Source organism: Heteronotia binoei, chromosome 21, assembly GCF_032191835.1.
Source record: "Heteronotia binoei isolate CCM8104 ecotype False Entrance Well chromosome 21, APGP_CSIRO_Hbin_v1, whole genome shotgun sequence".
Classification (NCBI taxonomy): Eukaryota; Metazoa; Chordata; class Lepidosauria; order Squamata; family Gekkonidae; genus Heteronotia; species Heteronotia binoei.
Window position 1 is genome coordinate 30417309 of NC_083243.1, and position 26353 is coordinate 30443661.

The following is a 26353-nucleotide window of genomic DNA, read 5'->3' on the forward strand; positions in this document are numbered from 1 at the left end:
CCTATTAGGCCAACCCCCCCCTCCATATCACCATTGTTCTCCAAAAAAAAAGCCCAGCAGGGATCATTTGCCTATTAGGCCACACTCACTGATACCAAGCCAGCTGGAACTGCATTCCTGTGCATTTCTGCCCCCCCTAAAAAAAGCCCTGTGGAAATTGAACTCTGCAATCTGGAGACAGATGAAGATAAGCTTTTATTTATTTATTTTGTAGATTTATATTCTAACCTTTCCCATAACAGGTTCAGGGCGGATTACAGGCATAATAAAATAGTTAAAGCCAACATTAAAATAATAAAAACAGTCAAAAACAAACACATCAAGACAAAATACCACATAGACGGTGCGGGCACATTTTACAGATTAAAACATAGATCTCATAGGTGTTGGCTCGAATCTAACAGCCAAGATGGCAAATTAATTTCTTTGAATGAAATTTCAAAATGACTGTAGGGATTAATGTTGTAGTGTCATATTGGTCCACAGCCTTGCTCCTCACTGGGCCTGAAAAAGACACTCTAATTTGAGGGACCCAGGCGTGTACCGATAAGCAGGGCCAGCACGTCCATTAGGTGACCTTAGGCAGTCACCTGGACTGGTGGCCTTGGGGGGGGGTGCCAAATTGGGTGTCCCTTGGGAGGATGGAGGCCATCCCTCACTTCTGGGCAATTTAAACCGCATGGGAGGGCCCCAGGAACAGCCCCTGACCTTCCCGCCAGTAAAAGGTCCCACCGATCAAATCAAAGGGAATCAAATCATGCTTGCAAGGACATGGTGGGTCTTTGGCACCTACTTCACAGAGCTGTTGTAAGGATAAAATAGAGGGAGAAGAAGAAGAAGATATTGGATTTATATCCCGCCCTCCACTCCGAAGAGTCTCAGAGCGGCTCACAATCTCCTTTACCTTCCTCCCCCACAACAGACACCCTGTGAGGTGGGTGGGGCTGGAGAGGGCTCTCACAGCAGCTGCCCTTTCAAGGACAACCTCTGCCAGAGCTGTGGCTGACCCAAGGCCATGCTAGCAGGTGCAAGTGGAGGAGTGGGGAATCAAACCCGGTTCTCCAGATAAGAGTCCGCACACTTAACCACTACACCAAACTGGCTCCCACCAAAGTGGGAGAATGACGTCATAAGCCCCTTTCGAGGAGAAATATGGGGTAGAAATGAAGTAAATAAAATAAAGCGAATGGGTCACATCAAGCTGAATACTGCTCAACGACAAAAGAACTGGTCTTTATTATCCATTAACTCAGTGGCCCTAAATGCTCCCACTTATTTGTTGCCAAATAGTGTCAGAAATTATGAAATGTTAGTTGTAAATTGAGGCCTGTGTTTTAACATACACTGATGCCACAGCTGGACCTCCTTCCATCTTACTTATTATTTTTTCTTTTCTTTTTCTTTTTTTTTTGATGGGTCCCTGACAGCATTAAACTTGACTTGACCTTCTCCCATCCCTATAAGCAGTTCAAGTGGGACAGAAACCCAGATGCAGGGCTGGCGCCAGGGTTTTTTGTGCCCTAGGCGAGGCCCACCCCACCCCAACTTCCCCACCACCTGCATCCTTCCTCTCCTCCACCTGCAGGTAAAGCCAAGCCACAGCTCTGCTAAACCTCACACCTGTGCCTGCCCCACCGCCTCCAAGCTCCCCCCTCCAGGCTTCAGGGGCCAGGTATAGTGCGTGGGATTGTGTTGCTTTTTTTCTTGTGTGTGTGTGTGTGTTTTATAGAGCGTATTGAAGAAGGTGCAGAGTGTGGTCATAGAGTGTCGGTCAGGGGGGGTCTCGATGTTTTATGCCCCCAGTGCCGGTGCTCAAGGTGAGGTCACAGAAGCCTCCAGGGATGCTCAGAGAAGAAAAAAGCAGTCCGCTTGGAATCCTCCTGAAGTCTGCATTCCATGCGGTTTATTCCCAGGGAAGTGGCAGAAAGGGCAAGTAAAACGATTAAGGGGATGGAACATCTTCCCTATGAAGAAAAGTTAAAGAGGTTAGGGCTCTTCAGCTTGGAGAAATGATGACTGAGGAGCAACGTGATAGAGGTTTACAAGATTATGCAAGGGAAAGAGAAGGCAGAGAAAGAAGTACTTTTCTCCCTTTCTCACAATACAAGAACTCGTGGACATTCAATGAAATTGCTGAGCAATCAGGTTAGAATGGATAAAAGGAAGTACTTCTTCACCCAAAAAGTAATTAAGATGTGGAATTCACTGCCACAGAAAGTGGCAGCTACAAGCAAAGACAGCTTCAAGAGGGGATTGGATAAACATATGGAGCATAGGTTCATCAGTCGCTATTAGCCAAAACATATACTGTACATAGAACACTATGTCTGGGGCAGTGATGTTCTGTATACTTGGTTCTTGGGGGGTAGCAGTGGGAGGAGTTCTGGCTCCTCTGGTGGACCTCCCGAAGGCACCTGGGTTTTGGCCACTGTGTGACAAAGTGTTGGACTGGACGGGTCATTGGTTTGATTCAACATGGCTTCTCCTATGTTCTTATGTTAACCTTTTATGCAGAGGGGGAATTTGAACCCTAGCTCTTCCAGATCCTAGTCTGACACTTTAACCACTATGCTATGGTGGCTCTCCTATAAAAAGTTGCTTTACATCTTGAATACAGTTAGGTGGGTGCACGGAAGTACAGAGTTCTGGATGTTTTCAGAACATAAGGATTTGTGGCTGTGCAAAAACGTTCACCCTTTGTGCAGAAAAGATTTCTTCACATCAAACCATACAATTTGAAAAATTTCCACTTGGAAAATAAAAACTTCAAAATGAGGATATCTTTTTAAAGTACTGTGGGAGGAAGGAGGTGGAATGTCTCCCTAACTATGGAAGCCAAAATCTTTGTGCGTAAGCAAAGATTACTAGAAAGATTAGTGGCATATTTGAGAATGTTAAAAAATATCTGCAATTTTTTTTTGTTTTTTAAAGCTGTACTTTTGAACTGCTTCCTCCAGGGCAGTCAAAATGACAGCACACCACAATGCTAGACATTAGATACCTTAAGACAGGGGTGTCAAACATGCAGCCCAGGGGTTGAACCAGGCCCCCAAGCAACTGGCTGTGATCTGCTTCCTTTTCCCTCTCTCTTGCTTCCTTCTGCATAACAGCTTGCTTTTCAAGGCTTGCTCAATCGTACAAGAGTTACAGAGCAAAACCTCAATTTCCTCCATTGGCTGAGGCTCCTACCTCGGGGAGGAAGGGGGAGAGACAGAGCTTGCTTTGCTAGGCTCTCTCAATCACACAGGAGAGCTACTGAGCCAAGCCTCTCTTCCTTCTATTGGCTGAGGCTCCTCCCCCTCCTGGTCCCCTGGGGAAGGAAGGAAAGAGTCAGAGCTTCCTTTGCCCAGTTCCCTGGATCCCATGGGAGAAATACAAATAAAGCACCTTTAAGACCGACGAATGCTAATGCTTTAAGCATGTTTTAAGTTTTTTTAAAAAAACATTTGTGTTTGTTTGTGTCCTTTATGAAGTTAATATCTCTGCTAACTATCTTAAATCTACATAATCTTAAAAAACGCATGGCCCGGCCTGACATGGTTTGGCCCAACAAGGTTTCCTTTATGTCAGATTTGGCCCTCATAACAAATGAGTTCGACACCCCTGCCTTAAGAAAAGGCTGCTGTTGTTTAGTTCCCTGCCCACAGAACGGTTCTGTGAAACTTAAAAACATGATCTGACTACATTCCAAGGACCCAAAATAGGAAGTCAGTAAAGATATGTTTCAGATGTCTCAGTACAGCTTCCAGATTTTGTGTTTGCTTAAGAATAAAAAGAAATTACATGGAAGATGACTCATAAGTTTGGAATGTCTGGTCTTGGTTAAATTAGTCGAAACATCAAAAGCACCGCTGATTTGTTTGAGAGCAGTAACTCAGTGGCTCAGGAGCTGCATGTGACCCTTTGACAAGCCACCTATGGTTCTTCCAGGTACTGCTCCCCAGTGTGACACCTGCTGTAAAAAAAGTAGACAAGGTCCTTCCTTTCTTGGTGGGACTTATAGTGAGGAGATAGTTCCCTTCATGAAACGGTCATCACCAGAGGAACAGCCAGGGCTTTTTTTGAGCAGGAACACACAGGCCCTGTTCACACAGCGTGTTGAGTCCGTGTTAAACTGACCCGGGTTCTGTTCCAAATATCTTTGCTCTGGATATTATCTATCAGACTGCCGTGCTGCAATTCGAATCACTCTGCGGTGAAACCGTCTTCTGCCGTCCACACGACAGCACCATGCAGTTCTTTTCCCCTCCACTTTTATGCGCATTATGCGCACAGGTGCATACACCTATGCAGTTATGCGCATATCGCTAAGTAGTAAAAAAATTGGTGACCGTAAACCGGATGTCTGAGGCTCCTTTTGCTCTTAGACAGCCTTCAGACATCTGGAAGTTGGTCGAGAACTATCCAGTTGGGGAAACTACGAGGTGAAACCAGAGAACTCAAAAAACACCGCAAAGGAGCAGGTAACAAAATACTCCGATTCCGAGAAGGATTGGGGGGGGGGGGTGTTAATACTGTGAGGCAGATGTTGCTGTCTGATCAGCTGCTTTTAATCTGGTATGAAACAGCAGTGACAACTGATTATACTGTGCATCTGAACAGCCCCACAGGAACACTGTTCCGACTGGCTTGGCGTCAGGGGGTGTGGCCTGATATGCAGATGAGTTCCTGCTGGGCTTTTTCTACAAAATAGCCCTGTGTGAAACTATGGTGATGTCAGGGGTGTGACCTAATATACAAATGACTTTCTGCTGAGCTTTTTCTACAAAAAAAGCCTTGGGAACAGCTAAACTGCAAGCCTCCCTGTGGTGAAATCTAATGCCAAGACTAGAAGTGACTGTGGCTCTTCTGGTTGATGGAAATTGCTGTTGTGGCTCTTGGCGTGTCATACAAAGTATAAGTATTAACACGACACATTTTAAATGATTCAAAATTTCCACAGTAGGATCTTTGTTTCAGCAAACTACTAAAAAAAAAAAAAAAAAAAAAAAAAAACACCAGGGGTGGCCAAACTTGCTTAATATAAGAGCCACATAGAAAAAAATGTCAGATGTTTGAAGGAAGGAAGGAAAGCAGATAGATGTGGGGGAGGGAGAGGTAGAAAGCAACTTTAAATGCATTCTTCAAGTCACCAGCTGGCTTGGCGAAGTGACTTAAAGAGAGAAATGCCTTCTCCAAGCCAGCCAATGGGGTGGGGGCTTTGAGAGCCCCACAATGTATGTGAAAGAGCCACATGTGGCTCTCGAGCTGCAGTTTGGGCACCCCTGCTATACACAGTAGTATGGACCACAGTCCCTAATTTTTCCAAGTAACTTTGTGAAACATTTAGCACAGTGTGCCTCTACTGTAGAAAAGCCCTCTTGCGTACTTCAGTTTTGCACAGTTTGTAGAAAGCTGATAGAGTGGGACTTCAGGAAGGGTCATCCCACAAAGGGTGAAGCAAAGGAGAAGGCACTTGTACGGGCAGTTGTTGATTTTGCCCATTTGCAGGTTGGCACCTGCAAAAGCTAACAAGCAAAACTGTAGTGGCCCAGCATAGCGAGAGAGGCGTTCTTGCAGACATGAGGGCCCAAGGCCATAAAAGGGCTTTGTATGGGATAGCTGAATGTGACAGTGGATGCTAGGTCACTACACTTCAAACAGTGAAAAGTACAGACAACTAGCAGAAATGGACACCTGCTTCCTGTTCATATGTCAGGCTAGCCAAGAACTTAGAACAGGAAGACATACGTGCAACCACGTCACATAAAACAGATACAGACGCAATTAGCCATCTATCCCTTTGTGATGAATCACACCTGCCTCTGTTTCCGTGATGGATGGGTGTGTGTTTCTTTTTGACTAACTACACCTGTATGTCTTTCTGTGAGTTGTTTGTTTAGCAAATTTTCAAGCCACCTCCCCAAGGAACCAGCCCAAGCTGGCTTGCAAAATAAAGTATAATTCTAAAAAGCAACGTATTAAAAGATATAGATTAAAATTCAGCATTAGACCCCAGACGCAGCATAAAAATGTAGACCGCTGAGCAGCTTAAAACAAGTTGCAGGCTAAAAGCACTCTAGAATGGTCTTCAGAGAGCCCTTCATTAAAAGCATAGAAGAACAGAAAATGTTTTGACCTGGCCTGAAAGCAGTGTAGGTACTAGGCAAGCCTCAAGGGAACAGGTAGATGCCACTACCAACAAAGCTTTGTCTCTGCTCTCCACTCACTTCACCACCAATTTGGTGTAGCAGTTAAGAGCGGCAGATTCTAATCTGGGGAAACTGGGTTTGGTTCTCCACTCCTCCACATACAGTCAGCTGAGTGAGCTTGGATTAGTCACCATCCTCTATGAGCTGTTCTCTCAAGAGCAGTTTTCTTGGAGCTCTTAGCCCACGTCCCTGTGCACACATCCCCAAAATACTGCAAATGATGCAAAGCAGAACTGTTCAGGTGGGCATTTTTAGAAAGGAAACTGAGCTGCATTATAACAATGATTCATGAAGTCTGCCCTCTGAGGCTGCCATTTTCTCCAGGGGAACTGAACGTTGCTGTCTGGACATTAGTTGTAATTCTGTGAGAGTTCCAGGCCCCACCTGGAGGTTGGCAACCCTAGTTGCTCTAACTTGTGACTGAGGTGGTCAGGAAGGCTCCTACACTTCTGTCATTCCTGACAATGTAGAAAGCAGAAACGCTGAGGTCATTTTAAGAAAGAAATAAGGCTGTACTACAGGGGTGAGCAAACTGCAGCTTGGGAGCCACATGTGGCTCTTTTGCACCTATTGTGTGGCTCTCAAAGCCCCCGCTGCCCTGTTGGCCAGCTTGGAAAAGGCATTTGTCTCTTTAAATCACTTCTTCAAGCCAAGCTAGCTGGTGGCTTGAAAAATGCACTTAAAGTTGCTTTCTTTCCACCTTCACGCATCTATTTGATTTCCGTCCTTCCGGTCTTGCGGCTCTCAAACATCTGATGTTTATTGTATTTGGCTCTTGTTAAGCAAGTCAGACCACCCCTGGTAATGAGGATAATGACAGTAGGCCTCAAGTCCCCATTGGCGTGAAAAGCAAGTTATAAATGTACAGCATTTCACCCAGTGGAGGTCCTTCCCCCAAACTCCATCCCTGAATCTCCACGAATTTCTCAACTCAAAGCTGGCAACCTGTGCAAGCTGCTAGCTGGACTACCCAGACAACTCGTCTGAAACAGCAAGCGTGAGGGTTGCCAAGTCCAATTCAAGAAATATCTGGGGACTTTGGGGGTGGAGCCAGAAGAAAGGTTGTGACAAGCATAACTGAACTCCACAGGGAGTTCTGGCCATCACATTTAAAGGGACCGCACACCTTTTAGATGCCTTCCCTCCACTGGAAACAAAGGGCAGGGGCAGCTTATTTTGGGGCTCAAAGAATTGGACCCCTTGGTCCAATCTTTTTGAAAATTGGAGGGTGTTTTGAGGAGAGGTGTTGGATGCTATGCTGCAAATTTGGTGCATCTACTTAAAAAAAATAGGGGCCTCCCGAACCCCAGATACCCGCGGATCAATTCTCCATGATTCCCTATGGGAATCCGTCTCCATAGGAAATAAAGGAGTGCCCAGCAGACATTTCCGCCCTCCCCCTGCTTTCTGACGACCCTGAAGCAGGAGGAGGGCCTCTAAACCGGGGGATCCCCTGCCCCCACCTGGGGATTTGCAACCCAAGCAAGGGTTCTTCCTAGGTTTTTACAACAGGCATGCTTTTTTTGCTACCCCGATTAACGGGAAATGGCTCCAGCAGCGGCTGAAACTGCCGGAAGACACCGTCGAAAAGCCAAGCGCGTTGGAGGGCACGCACAGCTCCTCCGATGCAGCCGGTCAAGCTTCCGTTGCGGCCCCGCTAAACTTCCAGGTCTGCAAGTAGCAAAAGGGAAACGCTCCCCCGCCCCTTCCTTGCAGATCTGCGCGCCTTCCCCGCCCCCGGAGCCGAGGGGGGCAGAGCAGGAGCGCTGCCCCCCTCCCTAAGCCTAAACTGGAATCCGCCCCACACAAAGCCACCGCTTGTGCTCTCCGCCGGGCAGGCGGCGCTTCCCCCCACCCCAAGAGGCTTCCAGCCACTGCCTTCCCGGCCCCAGCAGCCTCCCCAGCTCCGCAGCCAATGAGCGGCCCGGGCGGAGGGCTGCTCGGGAAGGGTGTTGGCCAGCAAGCCGTCGCTTATTGGAGGCTGCCTCGGCCCCATAAGGTTGCTTTCCCCCCCTCCCTTCCTCCCTCCTCTCGCTGGCGTCAGAAATAGAAAGGAGCCGAGCGGGGTTGGCAGAGGCGCACCGTAGTGGTTGGCTCGCTTTTGGCTAGCAGGAGCGCGGCGGGAAGGCGGCGAAAGAAGCAGCCGTCCGGCCAGGCAGATCGGCCAGCCGCCCGCTTGCTTTGCTTGCCCGTCCCTTTCAGGAGCGCCCAATCGCGTTAAGGTGCAGCAGCAGCGGAAGGAGAGCCCGGCCAGGACGCCCTTTTCAGGCTTCGGCTCGGAAGACCGCGATGGCGCTGGATTTCCTTGCAGGCTGCGTCGGAGGTAAGAGCGGGCGCTTCTTCGCCTCGGGTGTTGCAGCTGCAGGAAGTCGCCGCAGGCAAGAAGGAAGCCCCGGGCGAGCAGCGCAGCCGGCTGGGGTGGCGGTGCGCTCCGGGAGAGGCTGCGTGCGTGGCTTGGCGCAGTGCAGCGAGGGATGCGCTGCGGAGGGAGAGGCGGCGGCGCTCGGCTTGGCTGGGGGGGGGGAGGGGAGGGCTGGCCTGGCCGGCTGCGGAAGCGGGGAAGTGGAAGGGCGCCTCGGTGGCTGTGCCGGCCCGGCCCCTCTTTTCCGGGCACAGTCTGGGGAATCGTGCACGCCTCCGCCAGTGCGATCGACGCGGGCGGCCCCAGGGCGCCATTGTCCCTGCCCGCGCCATCAGCGCACCGGCTTCGATTGGTGAGTCAGCGCCCAGGAATTGGGTGTCTCGCTTTCCGCCTGGGAGGGTCTTCTGCTTGGGGGTCTTTCTCTCGTCCCCCCCAACGCCCCGGTTTAACCATGTGCGGTGCCTTGTTGCGCAAGAGCGACAAAAATGCGAATCCTCCTCCAACTCTCATAGATTCCACCGATTAGACACTGTAAATTAGACACTCCAAGCCGGGAACTGATCCAAGACTTACAGGTCGGTGACGCGGCTCTGTTCCAGCAAGAATAATGCATTTTGAAGGGCAGTGAGTACAGGGGGCGCTTCTCTGAGCAAGTGCAAAGCGCCCTTCCCTTGCAGCTGAGCGCATACATGCGGTGCATAGGCTCGTCGACTTCATGGGAAACGCGTTTTGCGGCAGAAAGTATGACGTTCAGGCGCAGCAGTTCCTCTTTGGGGGAAAAGAGAAGTGCTCCCCGGTGCAAGAAAGCCAACTCCAACGCTGCCCCCCACCCCAAAAGCCGACAGTGCCATGGCTGCTCTTTGCAGCATCTGCTCGGGGAACGTGTTTGGTTCACTGAAGCTATTTCCGAGGCGTTTCGAATGGCCTTTTAGCCTTTCCAATCGGAGTGACGAAAGAGATTCTCTCCTCGCACCGAAATAAATCGTTGCTGTTGATGGTTGCAGCTGAATACTGAGCTGTTGGGTATATGTTTTCTTGAGCGATACACTCAAAACTGAGCAGTGGCATTCTGATGCTCCCAATACATGGCTTCCATTAGTAAATGTGACTTTTCTCCTAGTCGTGGCTTTGTTTTTTAAAGCGGAGGGGGTGGTGGTGGGAGAGATGGAAAAGCAGAAGTCCTGTTTCCCCAGGCCTCTTAGACTTGCATAAAGCAATAAAGATCTGACTCTGGCCTCTGCTGCCGTAGTCACTTCTGTTAGGCCAACTGGCCAGAGCTTTTCTGCCCCCCCCCTTCCCCCGCATGCGGAGTCAGTTTTAGGGAACACACTGTACTTCTAGGTCTGTAGCATCTAAGCCACTTATGTGTGATTAAGGACTATTGGCACGGTTTTAATAAGATTAGCATGGCACGCAGTTGTTTCTTCCAGAGGAAGCCTTTAGGGGATGGTATTTGTGGGTGTAATGATTTTGTTAGATTTCAACCCTGCCTTCTCCCAGCAGACTCAAAATGAAATGCCAGGTGGGAAGGGGGATGGAGTTTTGCTTTATCCCCAAGTCATGGAATGTTTTTGAACTATAAATTCTGGTAGGATTATCGGCTGTCCTCTTTATAAAGGACATGTCCCCATTTTTTGGTGTATGTCTTCTACTGGGCTCTTTTAAAAAAAAAAAAAAAGATGAAAAGTTGACCTTTTGGTTCGAAGGTTAGGAATATTCCTAAGTAGTAGCAGTTATCACAGCTTAAATCAGGGGTGGGGAACCTCTGTCCTGAGGGCTGTATATGGCCCTTGAGGTCACTTGGTGTGGCCCTCGGGGATTGCTGGACTGAACCGAGCCATGTGACAGCCTCCCTGGGCCCTGGCTGACCAGCAAGGATCGTGAGGCCCAGCTGCACTGTCCAGCAGCCTCCCTGGGGCCTGGCTGACCAGCAAGGATCGTGGGGCCCAGCTGCACTGTCCAGCAGCCTCGCTGGGGCCTGGCTGGCCGGCCAGAATTGCTGCAGGGCCTGGAAAAGTTACTGTCACAGTTCAATTTGCACTTGATTATCCCAGATGGTGTGGCCTAATATGCAAATGAGTGTGTGATGTAATACGGTAATATTAGAGGATGTGGTCTAATATGTTACTGAGTTCCTGCTGGGCTTTTTCTACAAAAAAGCCCTGGACCTATGCATTTGCCTAGGGCGGCGGGCTGGGTGTGTGTGTGTGTGCCAGATTTGACTCTCCCCACCTGACTTCAAATAGAAAACAATTATTTGCATTAATTTTGCTGGCCTGAATCATTCTTTCTCAGCAGAGCACTTTTTTAAGTTGATAATTTTGTATGGCCTGCGAATGAGGTTATAAATATCCATATGGCCCTTGGCAGAAAAAAGATTCCCCAATGGCTTAAAATGGCTTAAACAGTAGGGGTATTTAACATGAGATCTGTCAATGATCACTTGTTTGAAGAACTTAGTTGGTTGGGAAGTATGACCTCTTTGTTGTGCTTTTCAAATAAGGCTAAATTCTGGCATCCCTTCTTATGAGGCCCGATTACTGATAATACCACTCACTAGGCATAATGAGGAGGCGGGGGGGGGGGGGACCCTGTCTTCCAATGTAGAATGGAAGCAGTTTGGTCCTGCTTACATGACCAGAGGGTGACAGCTGTCTTCTTGTCAGAAGGTACTGTGTGAATTGCCTTGTTCAGAATAGACCATTCTGATATGCAGCAATGGAAAAAATTAAAAAGTTTGGAGGGAAATATTCTCACCTGAATGCAGGTGTTTTCATCATGTGGTTTGCAGAATCTGTGTCCCTCATATCAGAGGTTTTTGTGTGGTCCCCAAAATGGTGCTACAATTCTGCAAGTTCTGCATTCCTGGTGCACGATGCCTGAGTCTCGCCCAATCCTTCCTCTTAATAGCCCCAATCCCATGTGGCTTTTCTGCATACATAGTCCCCAACATATCATTTTTTGAGTGTTCAATAAAGGCCCCTCTTTGCTTTTTCATTAGTAGAAAAAGTGGCTGGATCCAGCTTCTTGTGTGGTAGGTAGGAAGCTGCTTCCAAGAGGATAGAACGTAAATGGGGGATTGTGGCTTTCTTCCTGTTCGGAACATGAACTTTGACCTTGGTTTATTCCTGGATGGTGTGTGAAATGTTGTTTGACACAGCAGAGCTGCTTTTCACATGCAGTGTGTTTCAGTGTGTAGCTTCTCTCTCCTTGAAGGGCTAGAGGTGGTATTTCCAGGCCAAGCATGAACACACACATGTAAAGCTGCCTTACACTGAATTAGACCGTAGGTCAGTGTTGTCTACTCTGATTGGTGGAGGTTCTCCAGTGTCTCTGGTGGATATCCGTCATATTGGGTTGCAACCGTTTTGAATTACTGGTTGTATAGTTTTTATGTGTACTTTTGTTGTACATCGCCTTGGCCAGGATAAGGCAATTCACAAATTTAATTAAATATACTAATAATCATTGCCCATTCCCTGATCCTTTAACTCAGGGAACCTCCATCCTGAGGGCCGTATACAGCCCTCGAGGTCACTTGGTGTGGCCCTCAGGGATTGCTGGACCGAACTGAGCCATGTGGCAGCCTCTCTGGGGCCTGGCTGGCCAGCAAGGATGGTGGGGCCCAGTCGTGCTGTGCAGCAGCCTCCCCAGGGCCAGGCAGGGACCACAGGGCCCAGATGTACTGCAGGGCCTGGAAAAGTTACTGTCACACACACAAAAGCCCTGGACCTAGGCATTAGCCTAGGGTGGTGGGCCGGGTGTGTGCGCCAGATTAGGCTCTCCCCACATGACTTCAAATAGAAAAACAATTATTTGCATTAATTTTGCTGGCCTGAATCATTCTCCCTCGGCAGAGTACTATTTTTTAAGTTGATAATTTTTTATGGCCCACGAATGATGTTATAAATATCCATATGGCCCTTGGCAGAAAAAAGGTTCCCTACTCCTGCTTTAACTGCTGGGACCTTCTGCATGCAAAACAGATGATCCACCACTGGGTCACAGTCCCTCCCTTTAGGGTTTGCATGGCACTACTGCCTCTTTCTAGGAAACCCTTCTTGAACCCTTCTCATGCTATCACAGCCTTGATTTTTTTTTTTTTTTGTGCTGCTAGTGATAAGCTGATGGGAGCTGAGTTGGGTCTAATAGGATGACCCTTTAATGAAATCCCCCTAGATCCACCTTTAGATCTGCAAGATAAAATATTCTTAGATCTATTTCGCTTTATATTCCACGTGCTGTAAGTGACTGAGCTGTGTTGTCTCTGCTCACCATAAGTCCTGTGAACAGGAAATAGGTGATTTCTGTGTTCTGTACTGCTGACTTTATGTGATTGGTAAATGGTAATCTCTTCCCTTCTGCTTTATTTCAGGTGCCGCGGGTGTGATGGTGGGACATCCATTCGACACTGTTAAGGTGGGTTGATTTTTCATACACTTCATGCTAAGCATTTAGGCTGAAGAGGGCACTGAATGAAAAACTTCTAGACTCTTTAAATTAACATCCTCATAGACTTTATCCTGGTACGGAGACCTCAGGTTAGATCTACAGTCTTATTAAAGCACTTGGAACATCTTGTGGCAAACTATCAAATTAACCGTACAGTCAAAGAACTTTGAACATTCTATTCTAGGTCATGTAATTCCTTGAGGAACATGTGCTTAAAGGCGATCTGAGTTTTGGGTCTTCAGCCACACTTTAATCAGGAATTCAACAGCACCTACTAAAAATTCTGACACTTACTTGCTAGGACTGTAGCTCTTCAATACTAACTTGCAATAACTACACTCCTTTTAATTTGGCTTTATTGCTGCCTAAATAGAGTCCCTTCATGCCCACTTTCTTTAGAAGGACTTATTTGTGATTTATAGTGCCCTGGTACCTGTTAGCTACATGACGAAACAGCCTAATGTGCCTTTTCTCTACCCGAGGCAAGATGTGATTTTTTTAGACACTTTTTATGTTTTTAAAGTGCTGGAGATACAACGCCATAGTACTTTATTGCTTAATGCTTGGCTCTTGGCATGCACCATATCAGGATTTAGTGACCCAAGGCATATATTATCTGAAACACCTGGATATAAACTGACTCAGACACAGTTCTTTGTGCACTGAGTTGGAAGTAAGCTCTACTTAACTTTCTGGGGCTTATTTCTGACTTGGGTGTGCATGGAATCAGACTGCTAACCTAGGAAAAGACAGGCTTAAATATGAAGATTTTGGCTTAGTTGTGGGTAGAAGCCATCTCTTAAATTTTTTTGCAATAATACTTGGCAGCTGTAAATAATTCAGTAGCTGATAAGTTTTGTGGATGAAATGTGAAGTGTTTTGGCTTGCTGCTGAATTTTTTTCTGGACACCTTTTCTGTAAAGTCTCTTTGGCTGTGTATTGATTTCAGCTAAATTCCATTGATGGCCTCTGCATATTACTTCCCCCTCCTGGCCAGTAAAAACACACTCCACATGCTAGGGTTCCCCACAAACTTGTGCTTGAAAGAGATGGGCTATTCTAACCCACCCACTCACCCGACTTAATGGAGTTTATCTAACCGCATACAAGCATAGCCTGGGATCCTAAGCAAGAAATGAATTTACTTGAAAGCAAGTCTCATTGAGCATATTTGCAATGCAGATGGATTCAGGGTTAGTTAATCTTTTTTTTAACCAATATACCTGTATTTTGGTCATGTGAAATGCTGACCTTCCTTCCTGTATCATCCGTGTACCCTGATCTGATGCATGATTCTGCTCAATTTAATAGGCTTGCTCCCAAGAAAGCATACCAAGGATTATACTAATTTTTCTATCAACTGGTCGGACTGCTGGGAAGTAGTGTGGTCTTAATGTGGGCCAGTAGCCATGCATTGTTGATAACTTTGTCCTGCAAATTCTATGAATTTACCCGGATGGCAGAATATATGTTTATAAATGCAAACTTTCTAAAGGATCATTTCCTTCTTTGAATTCTTTTTTTGATTCAAAGCAAAGTTTAATTTGCTCCTTGGAAAGATTTTTTTTCCCCCAGTAGTTGTTCAAAGTAGGGCAATATATGGGGGAGAGCGGGGCTGGAGGGGCATATGACCAGGAAAAGAGGCTGAACTGACTCTGAACCAGCTCTTCCGCTCCCACCTGCCCCACCCCCCAGTTTGTTGATGTGATGTGTACAATTGCTTTGTTGCTTAACTGCCTTTACTTTTTGAGCCAGGGGCTGTCTTCATTAACAGCAAAAGTGTTACTTTGTTGTAGATGACAGATAAGCCTCATCACGGGAGAGTTACCTAGTAAGTATAGACCAGGTGAACATTCTGTTTCTCTCGGTCTTAATTTATTCCAACATGTATGATTAGTTCAAATTTTATAAACAACAACAAAGTATATATATTTATATACCAGGAAACTTCTTATGGTGTATTCCCCTCTTTTTCTTTTTCTTTTTAATTTTAGTTTCTAAGAAATGTTTCTAGTGTTCTGGAGCGGAGGGAGGGGGGGCAAGGTTTATTTTAAATATGAGCAATTAAAAAAAATAACCCGGCTTTGTTTAGTAATTAATTTTGTACTATGCGTATTTATTCCCCCTTTGGCGCTTAATGTTTATATATGTTTTTAAAAAAACAGATGAAAAGTTTTTTGCATTGCAAATTCTGTTTCAGCCACTCTTTAAATGGTGAGCCTATTAAATGTCCCCCCTCACACACGTGCAAATGTCAGTATGATTGTGTTTTAGGCATGGCCTTTTGGTTTATGGATTCACCGTCAGCGTATTTTTCATCAAAATGTTCCGTATCTGAGTTGCTAAGGATTCCTTGCTGTTAAGCTTGGTTCTGTAGATACATGAAGTGATCCAGCAAGCATAGCTTAATAGGAATTCTCAACAAGTACAGTGGGGCATCCATTTAACAAAATATTACCAACAAAGATGCTCTTGAGATTTTTTGATATTTCAGATACTGCCCAACAAGTTGAGCTGATAGAAGGTATTTTATTGGTTACAAAACTGTTTCTTTCCCTAACCAGTGTTTTCTCAAAATGAGATTCACTGAATCTGCAGTTTCATATACAGAATGCTGGAATACATAGATTTAGGAAAAGAAAATCATAAATGTGTGTCAAATAATTATTTTATACTGCATTCCTAAACAGAGTTAGAGCCTCCTAAGTCCATGGGCTTAGAAGAGTTTTTGTTTTGTTTTTAAATCATATTTAATTAGATTTTAAGAGAAGGCTTAGAAGGGTTTATTGCTGTGTAGGACTGCACTGTTCGTCACTTGTAACCTAAAAAAAGAAAACCGTTAATAGGAAAGTTTATTTGCCTGGAGGCAATACTTGCTTATGACAGGGAGATAAGGGGCTTTTCTTATCACGGAAGCCCACTAGGGCTTGTCAGTCTTTCTCATCCTAAACTAATTCAGAGAATTATTGTGAGGGGAAAATGGAGGAGGGAGAATGATATTGTAAGCCACTTTTGGGTCCTTGTGGGGGAGAAAAGTGGATTATCAATACCTAAACAAATAAATAACCTTATAGTAGGTCACAGACCTACATCTCATGACACAGAAGAAATTAAATTTGCTGCGGGAACTGTGTATGATTTCAGATGTTGTAAAAAGCTTAAACTGAGGGGAATAAAGATCAAAAGAAGCCTCAAGCTGGTCTCTGGAATGGTGACATTCCCTAAATAAAAGAATGTTCTTATTGTACTTTGGTTTTGTTTTATTCTTATTATTAGAGTCCTAGAACACCCCCAGCCCCTAATTTCATACAAATGTTAGCCTCAAACGGAGCAGTTTCCCCAAAAACAAACGCTTAAACTGCCTAGTGCGGCGCTGCAGTATTGTGACTGTGTACCCAGACAAAGGTACTAGTTCACTGCCTGCTATGTTTGCCACGTCAATAAGTTTTTGCTACGTTTTATAGGTGCGTCTCCAAGTTCAAAATATCAAGGAACCTCTTTACCGTGGGACCTTTCATTGCTTTCAGTCTATCATAAAGCAAGAATCGGTGAGTAACCTGTGGAGGGGGGATAATATATGTTTCCACTCACTGTTTTGTTTTGAGTTAAGAGGGAGGAGGCTGCATTTCATTCATTAAGTGAGGGCTGCTTGAGTGCTATTGTTCCGTCAGCCTGCTAGGTGGCTTTTCAAGTGGCTTCATATTGCATTTGTTTGTTTTTACCCTGCTCTTCTGCAAAGCAAAACCCCAGGACAGTTTGTAGGGGGAAAACCGCATGAAGCAAAACTGTACTATAGGAAAGTGCCACAGATCCCATATGATGTGGATCGGATGGGTCACAACCAGTGTTTTCTCTAAGCGGAATTAGCGTGAGCTAGCTCACAGATTTTTAGCCTCCAGCTCACACATGTTTGTCTTAGCTCAGGAAGGATGACCCCAGAGCACACTAATATATGCAGTAGCTCACAGCTTTAATGCCAGTTGGTCACAACTTTAATGCCAGTAGCTCACAGCTTTAATGTCAGTAGCTCACAAACTAGAATTTTTGCTCACAGGACACTGCAGCTTAGAGGGAACATTGATCACAACACACACACCCAGACAAAATTTCCCTCAGGGCCTCAGGCCTAGAGGAGGACAAGGCCGAGTAGGGGGTTTCCCTCAGCTCTGGGTGGATCTCTCTTCACACTCTGGCAACAGCAGGCTTCCGGAGGCAAGCACAGGCCTCTGGCTTTTGGTGCAGAGGAGTAGGAAGAAGTCCTGTGGCATCTCCTTCTAGCACCAGTGTCGCTCTGCACCTTTCTGCCTTGGACAGAGAGAGAGCTTTCCAATTGCCTTCAGTGCTTTAACTGGAGATAGCAGGGGGTGGAACCTGAGACTCTGCCAAGTATGCGATCTGTCACAGAGCCATAAACCCTCATGCTTCCTTGATGATCAGGCTGCTGTACACAGAATCAGACCATCAGGTCCATGTAGCTCCATATTGTCCACTCTGACAGGCAGTGCCTCTTGGGTGGAGGATATTCCTTTAACACCTGCTACTAGAGATATTGAGAGATGCCAGGGATTGGATCAGGGGCCTTCTGCATTCAAAGCATGTGCTCTCTGTGCTAAGCCCCAGGCAGTCATCCTTGGGACTTCTCATGTTACCCATGGAGCACAGAAAAGGAGTCGGTGCTGTAGTTAAATGTGAAAAGAGGGCTTCAGGTGTATCTTCATGAATCTCTGACTAAACAGAGGAGTGTGCTTCAACTAAATATTTTTCTGTTCTCACTGTGGGAAGAATTATTAGACCCATTCTGCTACTTCATCCTGAGCAACATAACTCTGTACCAGTTTAAATTGTGGGGGATTATATTTTGAAGATATCCCTCTCGTTAAAACAACCACCCACACCCCTTTTGAATGTTGTGTACTTAGCAAGTCAGATGAAGACTTAGGATAGCTAGCCTGCTTCAGAATGTGCTAGCTTACCTTATAAAAGGTAAAGGTAATCCCCTGTGCAAGCAACAGTCGTTTCCGACTCAGATGACGTTGCTTTCACGTCGTTTTCACGGCAGACATTTTACGGGATGGTTTGCCGTTGCCTCCCCCAAGTTTACTAAATACAGAGTTTTTAAAAAAGAAATGGAATGGAGCATTAAAAAAATATATATCTTTCTCACAATCTGAAGCAGTTCAAAATTTCTGCCACATCATCTCACACAGTCTCTAGGCCAGGAGTGTCAAACTCATTTGTTAGGAGGGCCAGATCTGACACAAATGGGACTTTGTGGGGCTGGGCCATGAGTGGCCATAAAATATGTCAGGTAGTGGAGATATAAACTTTATAATGGAGACAGACAAACCCAATTAAAGATATATTTTTAAACTTAAAATACAAACATGCTTAAAAGTCTTCCAAAGGTTTAAGTTGGAAAAATGGGGGACTAGTGGAATTTGGCAATGCAATTTTTAAAATAAAACATCAAGAAAAAGCACAAGGCTCTGACTCTGTGGAAACAATGAAATGGCATTGTAAACTTCTCCCCACCAGTCTACTCAGATTGGCAAAGCCTTTCCAGTATAATATCCCACTTTGGCTGTGAGTTCCTACATTAGAGTACTCACTAGGTTAGGTCCATTCAGGAGAGATAAACTGGCTGAAAGCATCAACCCTTGTTTGCAAGGACACAACTCCAGGAAGCATGAGTTTCAGCTAGCTATAGGGAAGCTGAAAATGTAACCATCTCCACTCCATTTGAAACCATTGCAGAGTACAGACAAGGCTGCAAGGAAACCGTGGAATGGATCTTAAAATCCACCCCACGTTTTCCTTGCAGCAACCAACAAAGAAAGGCAGAAAGAACCTGGGACTTGGCCCACAAGCTTCAAAGGGTGCTTCAAGGAGCCTTTGAAACTCCCAGGCTGAAACTGAAAGAGTCTCAGCCTGGAAGCTTCAAAGGGAAAGGACAGGAGGGGGAGGAGGGGGGGTCTAATCAAAGCCTTGCGTGGGCCGGATCTGGCCCATGGGCCAGGTGTTTGACACCCCTGCTCTAGACACAACAGCAAGGACGAAAATATACTGTACTGTACATCAGTGTTCTCTCTAAGCTGAGTTAGTGTGAGCTAGATCAGTTTTTAGCCTCCAGCTCACACATTTTAGTCTTTGCTCAGAAAAAATGGCCCCAGAGCAAACTAATATATGCAGTAGCTCACAACTTTAATGCTAGTAGCTCACAAAGTAGAATTTTTGATCACAAGACTCCACGACTTAGAGAGATTGTTGCTGTACATATCATCTCAGTCAGAACAGATCCTCTTCCACTACTCTGGAGCTTGTATCTGCTAAAGAGGCTTAAACATTTACACACAGTTTATATCAAGCTACCACAGCTTGGGGGTTTTTGGGAGCAGCTCCCATATGCCCCAAATTTATCTAGAGGACAGCCATCCAAATGCCAGACACTTTGTAAGGGCTTTCAGCTAGCAGTTGGATGTGATTCTGAACATTGATAATGGTTTATCTCTTTCACTTTAAAAACTGTTTTTAGATCACGTTGCTACCACAGTTGTTAGTTGCCTTGAGTCTCAACTGGAGAGTGGCAGATTATCATCTTTTAAAGTGTAAACGAATTGTCAGGCTGTTGTTAACAGTCACCTGACTGTGGCCAGACCCTACTGACAATCTGCCTCCTCTTTGGTTGCATTCACATACAGACATGTTCTCAAGTAGCGGCCTGTACTAAATGGCTGACAGGTTGCTTCATTTGGATGCTAACAGGGTAGCAGGGGAGAACATTAAAGGAATGTTGATTTTGACTCTACCCTTTCTCCGGAGGGTTCGTACATAGTTGTCCCCTTCTCCATTTTGTACTCCTAACAGCCCTTTATAATTTTTTTCTTGCTTTTGGGAGAAGACTGGGAAAATAGGAATTCTGGACCGTTTTGCTGTCCCTTTGTCGCATTTGGATGTACTACCCTCTTCCCTGAGCAGCAAACCCACTATCCTTCCTTTTTCTCTTTGTTCATACCTGGGAAAATGTTTTTGGTTGCATCCCTCACTGAGCTTTACCTGCTTTTTGGTAGATATCTCTTTCGATTGCTCTCTCCTTCCATTCCTTTTTTATTTTCAGCTTGTTTGCTTTTTATGTAGCCACATTGCCTTTTTAAAAAGACATCTCCCATTTTTCTTTGTAGTTGGTGTTGTTTGCTAGACTCTGCTGACCTTTAGTTTTCTATTAGATCAAGAATTTCAGCTTTATACAGCCAACTTTCCTCAAAGCTACAATTATATACTGAACATAAAGCATAACAATGCAAAGGACTATGTGCTTGCTTCAAGCAGTCCTTAAGAATGTGTTAAATAAATTCATCTCTACTGCACTCTTTCACCTCCAAAGAGCTCAGTGCAGCCTATGTCGTTTCCTCCTTCTCCATTTTAACATCACAGTCATCCAGGGTAGTTTCATGGCTGAGTAGGGATTCAAACCTGGGTCTCACAGACCCTCATGCAGCACTTTCACCATTATACCACACCATTCACATGTAAGCATAATCTGTATAGTTCAAAATGAAGAGCACTAGAAATTTCTTAATGTAAGTCAGGGTTTTTTTGTAGCAGGAACTCCTTTGCATATTAGGCCACACCCCTCTTATGTAGCCAGTCCTCCAGGAGCTTACAGGGTTCTAATTACAGGGCCTACTGTAAGCTCTTGGAGGATTGGCTACATCAAGGGTGTGTGGCCTAATATGCAAAGGAGTTCCTGCTAAAAAAAAAAAGCCTTGATGTAAGTAATCAAATCTATCATGGCATTGCACTATGTTATCAACGTGGAGCTCTGGGGTTGAATGTGTGTTTTACTGCTAGCCTTGATTGTAAACTGATATTGTGATGAGATCAGAGGAGTTGTTTCCACAGAGCACAGCAGTCTTTGTGCTGTCACATGAGATGCAAGTGCTCTGAAGATGTGGCGGCTTTGCATTCTGAGGAATGTCCTAGCAAGCTGCCCTTCTGAGTTTGGAATTCCACAATTCATGAGGGAAAAGGTGAGCCACAGAAAAGTTTGAGATGGCAGATGCACCTGTGGGGAAAATTGCAGCAATTTCTATACCATAATATTAAGAACACTGAATCAGACCAGCGGTCCATCTGATCCAGCATCCTGTCTCCCACAGTGGCCAGCCAGTTATTGTGGAGGGCCAACAACAGAGCATAGAGGTCGAGGCCTTCCCCTGATGTTGCCTCTTGACTCTGGGATACAGAGGATAAGTGCCTCTAAATGTGGAGGTTCCCCTCAGTCACTGTGAATAGTAGCCATTGTTGGACTTATAATTCATGAATCTATGTATTGGGGCCCTTTAGCTTGGAGAAATGTCGACTGAGGGGTGACATGAGGTTTACAAGATTATGCATGGGATAGAGAAGGTAGAGAAAAGTACTTTTCTCCCTTTGTCACAATACAAGAACTTCTGGACACTGTTGAAATTCCTGAGCGGTCTGGTAAGAACAGATAAAAGGAAGTACTTCTTCACCCAAAGGGTAATTAACGCATGGAATTCACTGCCACAGGAGGTGGTGGCAGCTACAAGCATAGACAGCTTCAAGATGGGATTGCATAAACATATGGGGCAGAGGTCCATCAGTAGCTATTAGCCACAGCGTATTGATGGAACACTCGGTCTGGATGTTCTGTATTGGTGCTTGGGGAGGGGGGGGGGCAGCAGTGGAAGGGCTTCTAGAGTCCTGGCCCCATTTATAGACCTGCTGATGGCATCTGGTTTTTTTGCCATTGTGTGACACAGAGTGGTGGACTAGATGGGTCATTGGCCTGGTTCAACATGGCCAGTTTGGTGTAGTGGTTAAATGCGCAGCCTCTTATCTGGGAAAACTGGGTTTGATTCCCCACTCCTCCACTTGCAGCTGCTGGAATGACCTTGAGTTAGCCATAGCTCTCGCAAAGGTTGTCCTTGAAAGGGTGGGTTCTGTGAGAGCTCTCTCAGCCCCACCCACCTCACAGGGTGTCTGTTGTGGGGGGAGAAGATATAGGAGATTGTAAGCTGCTCTAAGTCTCTGATTCAGAGAGAAGTTGGGGTATAAATCTGCAATTCTTCTTCTCTTATATTCTTATGTAATCCTCTTTTAAAGCTCTTTATTCTTGTGGTCAACACTACATTCTCTGGCAGCAAATTCCACATTTTAATCATGTGTAAAAAAAGTATTTCCTTTTGTCTGTCCTGAACCTCCTGTCTATCAGTTTCATTGGATTCCCTTACGTTCTAGTGTTTTGGCAGAGGGAGAAAAAATTTCCCCTTTTGTCAGTACTCTTCTCTCTCTTGTCCCCATGGGTATGGCTGATTCTGGCCGTTGCTGATTCTGATAAACAATAATTATTAATTTAGGCACCATTCCCCCCCCCCTCCCACCAAAAAAAAGGCTTCAACCTGCTTTATTCAGATAAAACATTAGCAGTCTAGAAAAGCGAGAAATTACAGGAAGTGCAGTACTTTATTTTTATTTGATTTGATTTATATCCCACCCTACCCCACCGAAGCATGCTCAGGGCGGCTTACAACACAGAGATTCTAACAATAAAATTCAAATTTTAAATACAATAACAATTTACATAATTAAAAAATTAAAAACATTTGAAAACATTAAAAAACCAGTACATCAATCCAACAATGTGCAATCTATAAACTTCCTTCAGTATTTTGGTAGTTTTGGTACGACATAAATGGGTGGAAATTCCTGGGGTTTTGTTTTTCGTCAAAAGACGTAGAGGTGACTTCCTTCCTCTGAGTTGGATCCTGTCACTCCCTTCTGCTAAGTTTCCTTCAAGGAAGAAAGAATTCCCCCAAAGCTGAATGATCTTTTCTAATAGAGAAAGGCTTCCTTTCTGATAAAGAGAAAGCTTTCTTTGTTGAAGGACAGTTTGGTGGAAGGAAGTCATAGGATGCAACCCTGTACTTGCAATAGAAAGAGGAGATTGCAGGAACTTTCAGGTGTAACTTCAGGCTGTTAAACATAGTTCTTAAAATGTCCCTTTTTACCTTTTCTCCCTTAGGCGCTTGGACTTTATAAAGGGATTGGGTCACCTATGATGGGACTTACCTTCATTAACGCCCTTGTGTTTGGCGTTCAAGGAAATACAATCCGTGCTCTGGGAAACGATACACCATTAAATCAGTTCCTTGCAGGGTCAGCCGCGGGCGCCATTCAGTGCGTGATCTGCTGCCCCATGGAGTTGGCAAAGACCCGCATGCAACTGCAAGGAACCGGCGAATACCGGCTGAAGTCTAAGAACTACAAGAATTCCCTGGACTGTCTGGTGAAGATCTACCGAAAGGAAGGCTTGAAGGGCATCAACAGGGGCATGGTTTCCACATTCCTGAGGGAGACACCCAGTTTTGGGTTTTACTTCCTGACCTATGACTACCTTACCAGGTATCTTGGTTGTGAGGCAGAGGACAGATACATTATACCCAAGTTACTGTTGGCAGGAGGCATGTCTGGAATTGTCTCCTGGCTGTCAACGTACCCCGTGGATGTGATAAAGTCTCGCCTTCAGGCCGATGGCGTCGGTGGGGTGGTGCAGTACAAGGGCATTCTGGACTGTGTTCGAAAAAGCTACCACAGTGAAGGTTGGAGAGTATTCACCAGGGGACTCACGTCCACGCTTCTTCGTGCCTTCCCTGTTAACGCCGCCACGTTTGCTACGGTTACAGTGTTCCTTATGTATATGAGGTCAGAAGACAGACAGCTTAGAGGAGATCTAAGTGGATGTGAGGCGGGCCCGGCGATCCAGCAGCCTTCTAGCTTTTAGGTTCTTGAACCAATGGCTGGTGCACCTGTTTGGTATCTTAGAGATTTTTTTAAAATATTCAATATAGAAACTGTAAATTTCCATCTGTACAAAGCGTTCTTTTAACGTTATTTAGGATTTCACCTCCTTTATACAAGGGGCTTATTGTCTTACGATATCCGTTACAGAAATACAGGCAATAAAAGGACTTTAAAAAAAAAGAATTGCCCCCACCCCAAGTTGCAAATGTGCACCCATATTTGGGTCAATTCGGTCATAGTGGCTGCTCCTTCCTTGGAGGTCCTGTCTGTTCCTGACAGTGAAGCTCAGTGTAGCTTGTAGCAGGCTTCAGCAGTGTTCTTCTTTTGAAGAACCCCACCCTGTCACTTCTTCATTCTCAAAAGGAACCATAATTGTTCTTAAGACATTGTGGATTCAGTGCATCCATTTCCTTCGGTTGGCAGGCCGCTAAACTGCGAATAGTTCAAGGAAGCTTTCTGTAAGTAGCTTCCTGCTTCTCTGTGGATCAGTGCTACCCTACACATAGTTTCCACTTCGAAGCCCATTTGATTTCAGTGGATTTAGAAAGGCCTCATCTGGTTTAGGATGACAGTGTGAGTTTCTCAGCTTTGCACACATTTTTGTTGCATTGCTTTCGAAATAAACTCTTCTCTTTCAGTGTGCATAAAACAACCGAATCTGAATCCTATCTGCAGGTGGTCGTTCAGAAGCCGACTAGAGCAAGCAAAGGTCGACACCCTCGACTTTCATTTTTATAATTTTGTGACACGTCATACGGAATTTCATTTTAAAGTTATGCAGGATACAGGAAATCCTGTTTTCCCTCCAGCAAAGCTTGCCTTAACTACCTCGGCAAGTGGGAAGGGTAAAGCTTTCTGGCTGGAAGCTTGTTACATAAGAGTTCTTGTAGGAAATTGGGACTTTAACTTCTGGGTTCTGCAAGCGTGGCGGCAGAACAGTGGATTATGCCGTAATGCAAAGAGTAGTGTGTTTGGATGGTTTCAACTGGAAGCATCGGTTAGAGAATGTAGTGCTGTTGACTGAGCAAATAAGCTGGCGATGCAGCTTTATTAGAGCAGAAATGCTAAAAATGTATCCTAATCTGCTCTCGTATGCTTGGATCCAATGTAGAGCTTAGAGAAAGGAATGCCTCCTTTCTGTTGTAGTTCCTTGAATTGCTGCTCTTGAAGAGTCGTGTGACCCTTCAGACAGGATGGGCGGATGCTGCAGTGAGAAGGGGAAGGGATCTGCGTAAAACAAGGTTTGGGTCTAGCCAGCTTTTCCACCCAATTTCCCATCCTATTCCCTCCATCCTGCATTATGTCCACAGGTCCTCTGATTCTTTTAGATTTTTTTTTTTGGGGGGGGGGGCAAAGATGATGCCTCCATTTGCCACCAGCAGACTAGCTCTTTGAATCCTGGGTGTCAGGCTGAAGTTACGGAAATAAGTTTGGGGTCTCCTTCAGTTTACTCCTCCAGTTGCATTGTTAAAAAAAAATGGAAATGTTTCTACAGCAAACCATTATTGTTCCATTCTGTGGCCTAATCTCAGGGGTGGAGAACAAACCATAGAGGATTTTGGGGGGTGTAAGCTTTTCAGAGTCAAAGATTCCTTTGACAGCTGCTGAAAACTAGATTCTCTGTCTAGTGGGCTTTTGTGAGTAAACATACCCACCAGTGGCTACATGTCTGCTGCTTGGCTTCCGGTCATCTGTGTGAAGCCACGCTTGGGCCTATTTAAGGGGAAGCCCTCTAAGGTTTACAGACCCTGGACCCAGTTTTAATGCCACCCTGTAGTGTTGGGACTCCAGCTTAATATATTTTTTTTACAGTTTCTGTTCTTCATATGTTGTATTTGCTCTTTCTGCTCTCTTTCTCAGAAGAAAGTGTAAACCAAAAGAACTTGATGGTGTTTCCCCTACTGATTTGATCTACCTTTAGCCTTCCTGAAACATCCTTGGATCTCCCAAGCCATCACTTGGAGACCAGTGCTCTTAAATGTTGTCCCCTCTGGCCACCAGAGGGGGATGGGAGGAACATGGTTGGAAAAGCCACCCTGGGGAGGGATGTTTTGTTGAGAAACAAAAAGCCCAATTACTGTAAAGGCGTTTTGCTAGAAACCAATGACTGGGGTCAGGGAATGTTCTATGCTCTTATTTTTATTGGGACAGGTGCAATATGGCTGAGTAGTTTTCCTTTAAGAGGAAATCTGTGTAGCCAACAGCATTTCCCCCCCTTGAAAGTTACACTAGAGAGACCTGTCAAACTGGTCTGTCTGTTCTGTACCTAGGCGGTATCTTGGATGTCTTGGTGCCTACTCGCAGGGACATTCGAATTGAATGTGAAACTTACCTAAGCTGTTTATGCACAACAATTCAGAGCAGTGACAATTTCCCCTTTTGTACAGTATTCTGTAACTATTGTACATAAAGCTGAAACAAATAAATTTTTTTTAAAAAAAAAGTAATCCTGGACGTTATTCATGACTACTGCTTGAATGCTTTGCAGAATCCCTCGTGGAGTGGTACAAGTCCATATGAAGAC

The 26353-nt window shown here is 45.3% G+C and overlaps 1 protein-coding gene across 1 annotated transcript; it reads left to right on the forward strand.

Annotated features, from left to right (window-relative positions):
* The first annotated feature begins 8216 nt into the window (after positions 1–8216).
* SLC25A29 (solute carrier family 25 member 29) lies at positions 8217–24018 on the forward strand. The gene is made up of 4 exons (XM_060263085.1): positions 8217–8514; positions 12929–12972; positions 16470–16553; positions 23051–24018. The coding sequence occupies exons 1-4, from the start codon at positions 8481–8483 to the stop codon at positions 23807–23809; spliced, it is 921 nt and encodes a 306-aa protein (XP_060119068.1). The 5' UTR covers positions 8217–8480; the 3' UTR covers positions 23810–24018.
* Positions 24019–26353: the final 2335 nt, after the last annotated feature.

What these genes read in the sequence shown, in the direction of transcription:
- SLC25A29 (XM_060263085.1), top strand. Translation starts at nt 8,481, where the DNA reads ATGGCGCTGGATTTCCTTGCAGGCTGCGTCGGAG. An exon ending in CCTTGCAGGCTGCGTCGGAG is followed by an intron (nt 8,515 to 12,928) that starts GTAAGAGCGGGC and finishes GCTTTATTTCAG; the next exon opens with GTGCCGCGGGTGTGATGGTG. An exon ending in ATCCATTCGACACTGTTAAG is followed by an intron (nt 12,973 to 16,469) that starts GTGGGTTGATTT and finishes TACGTTTTATAG; the next exon opens with GTGCGTCTCCAAGTTCAAAA.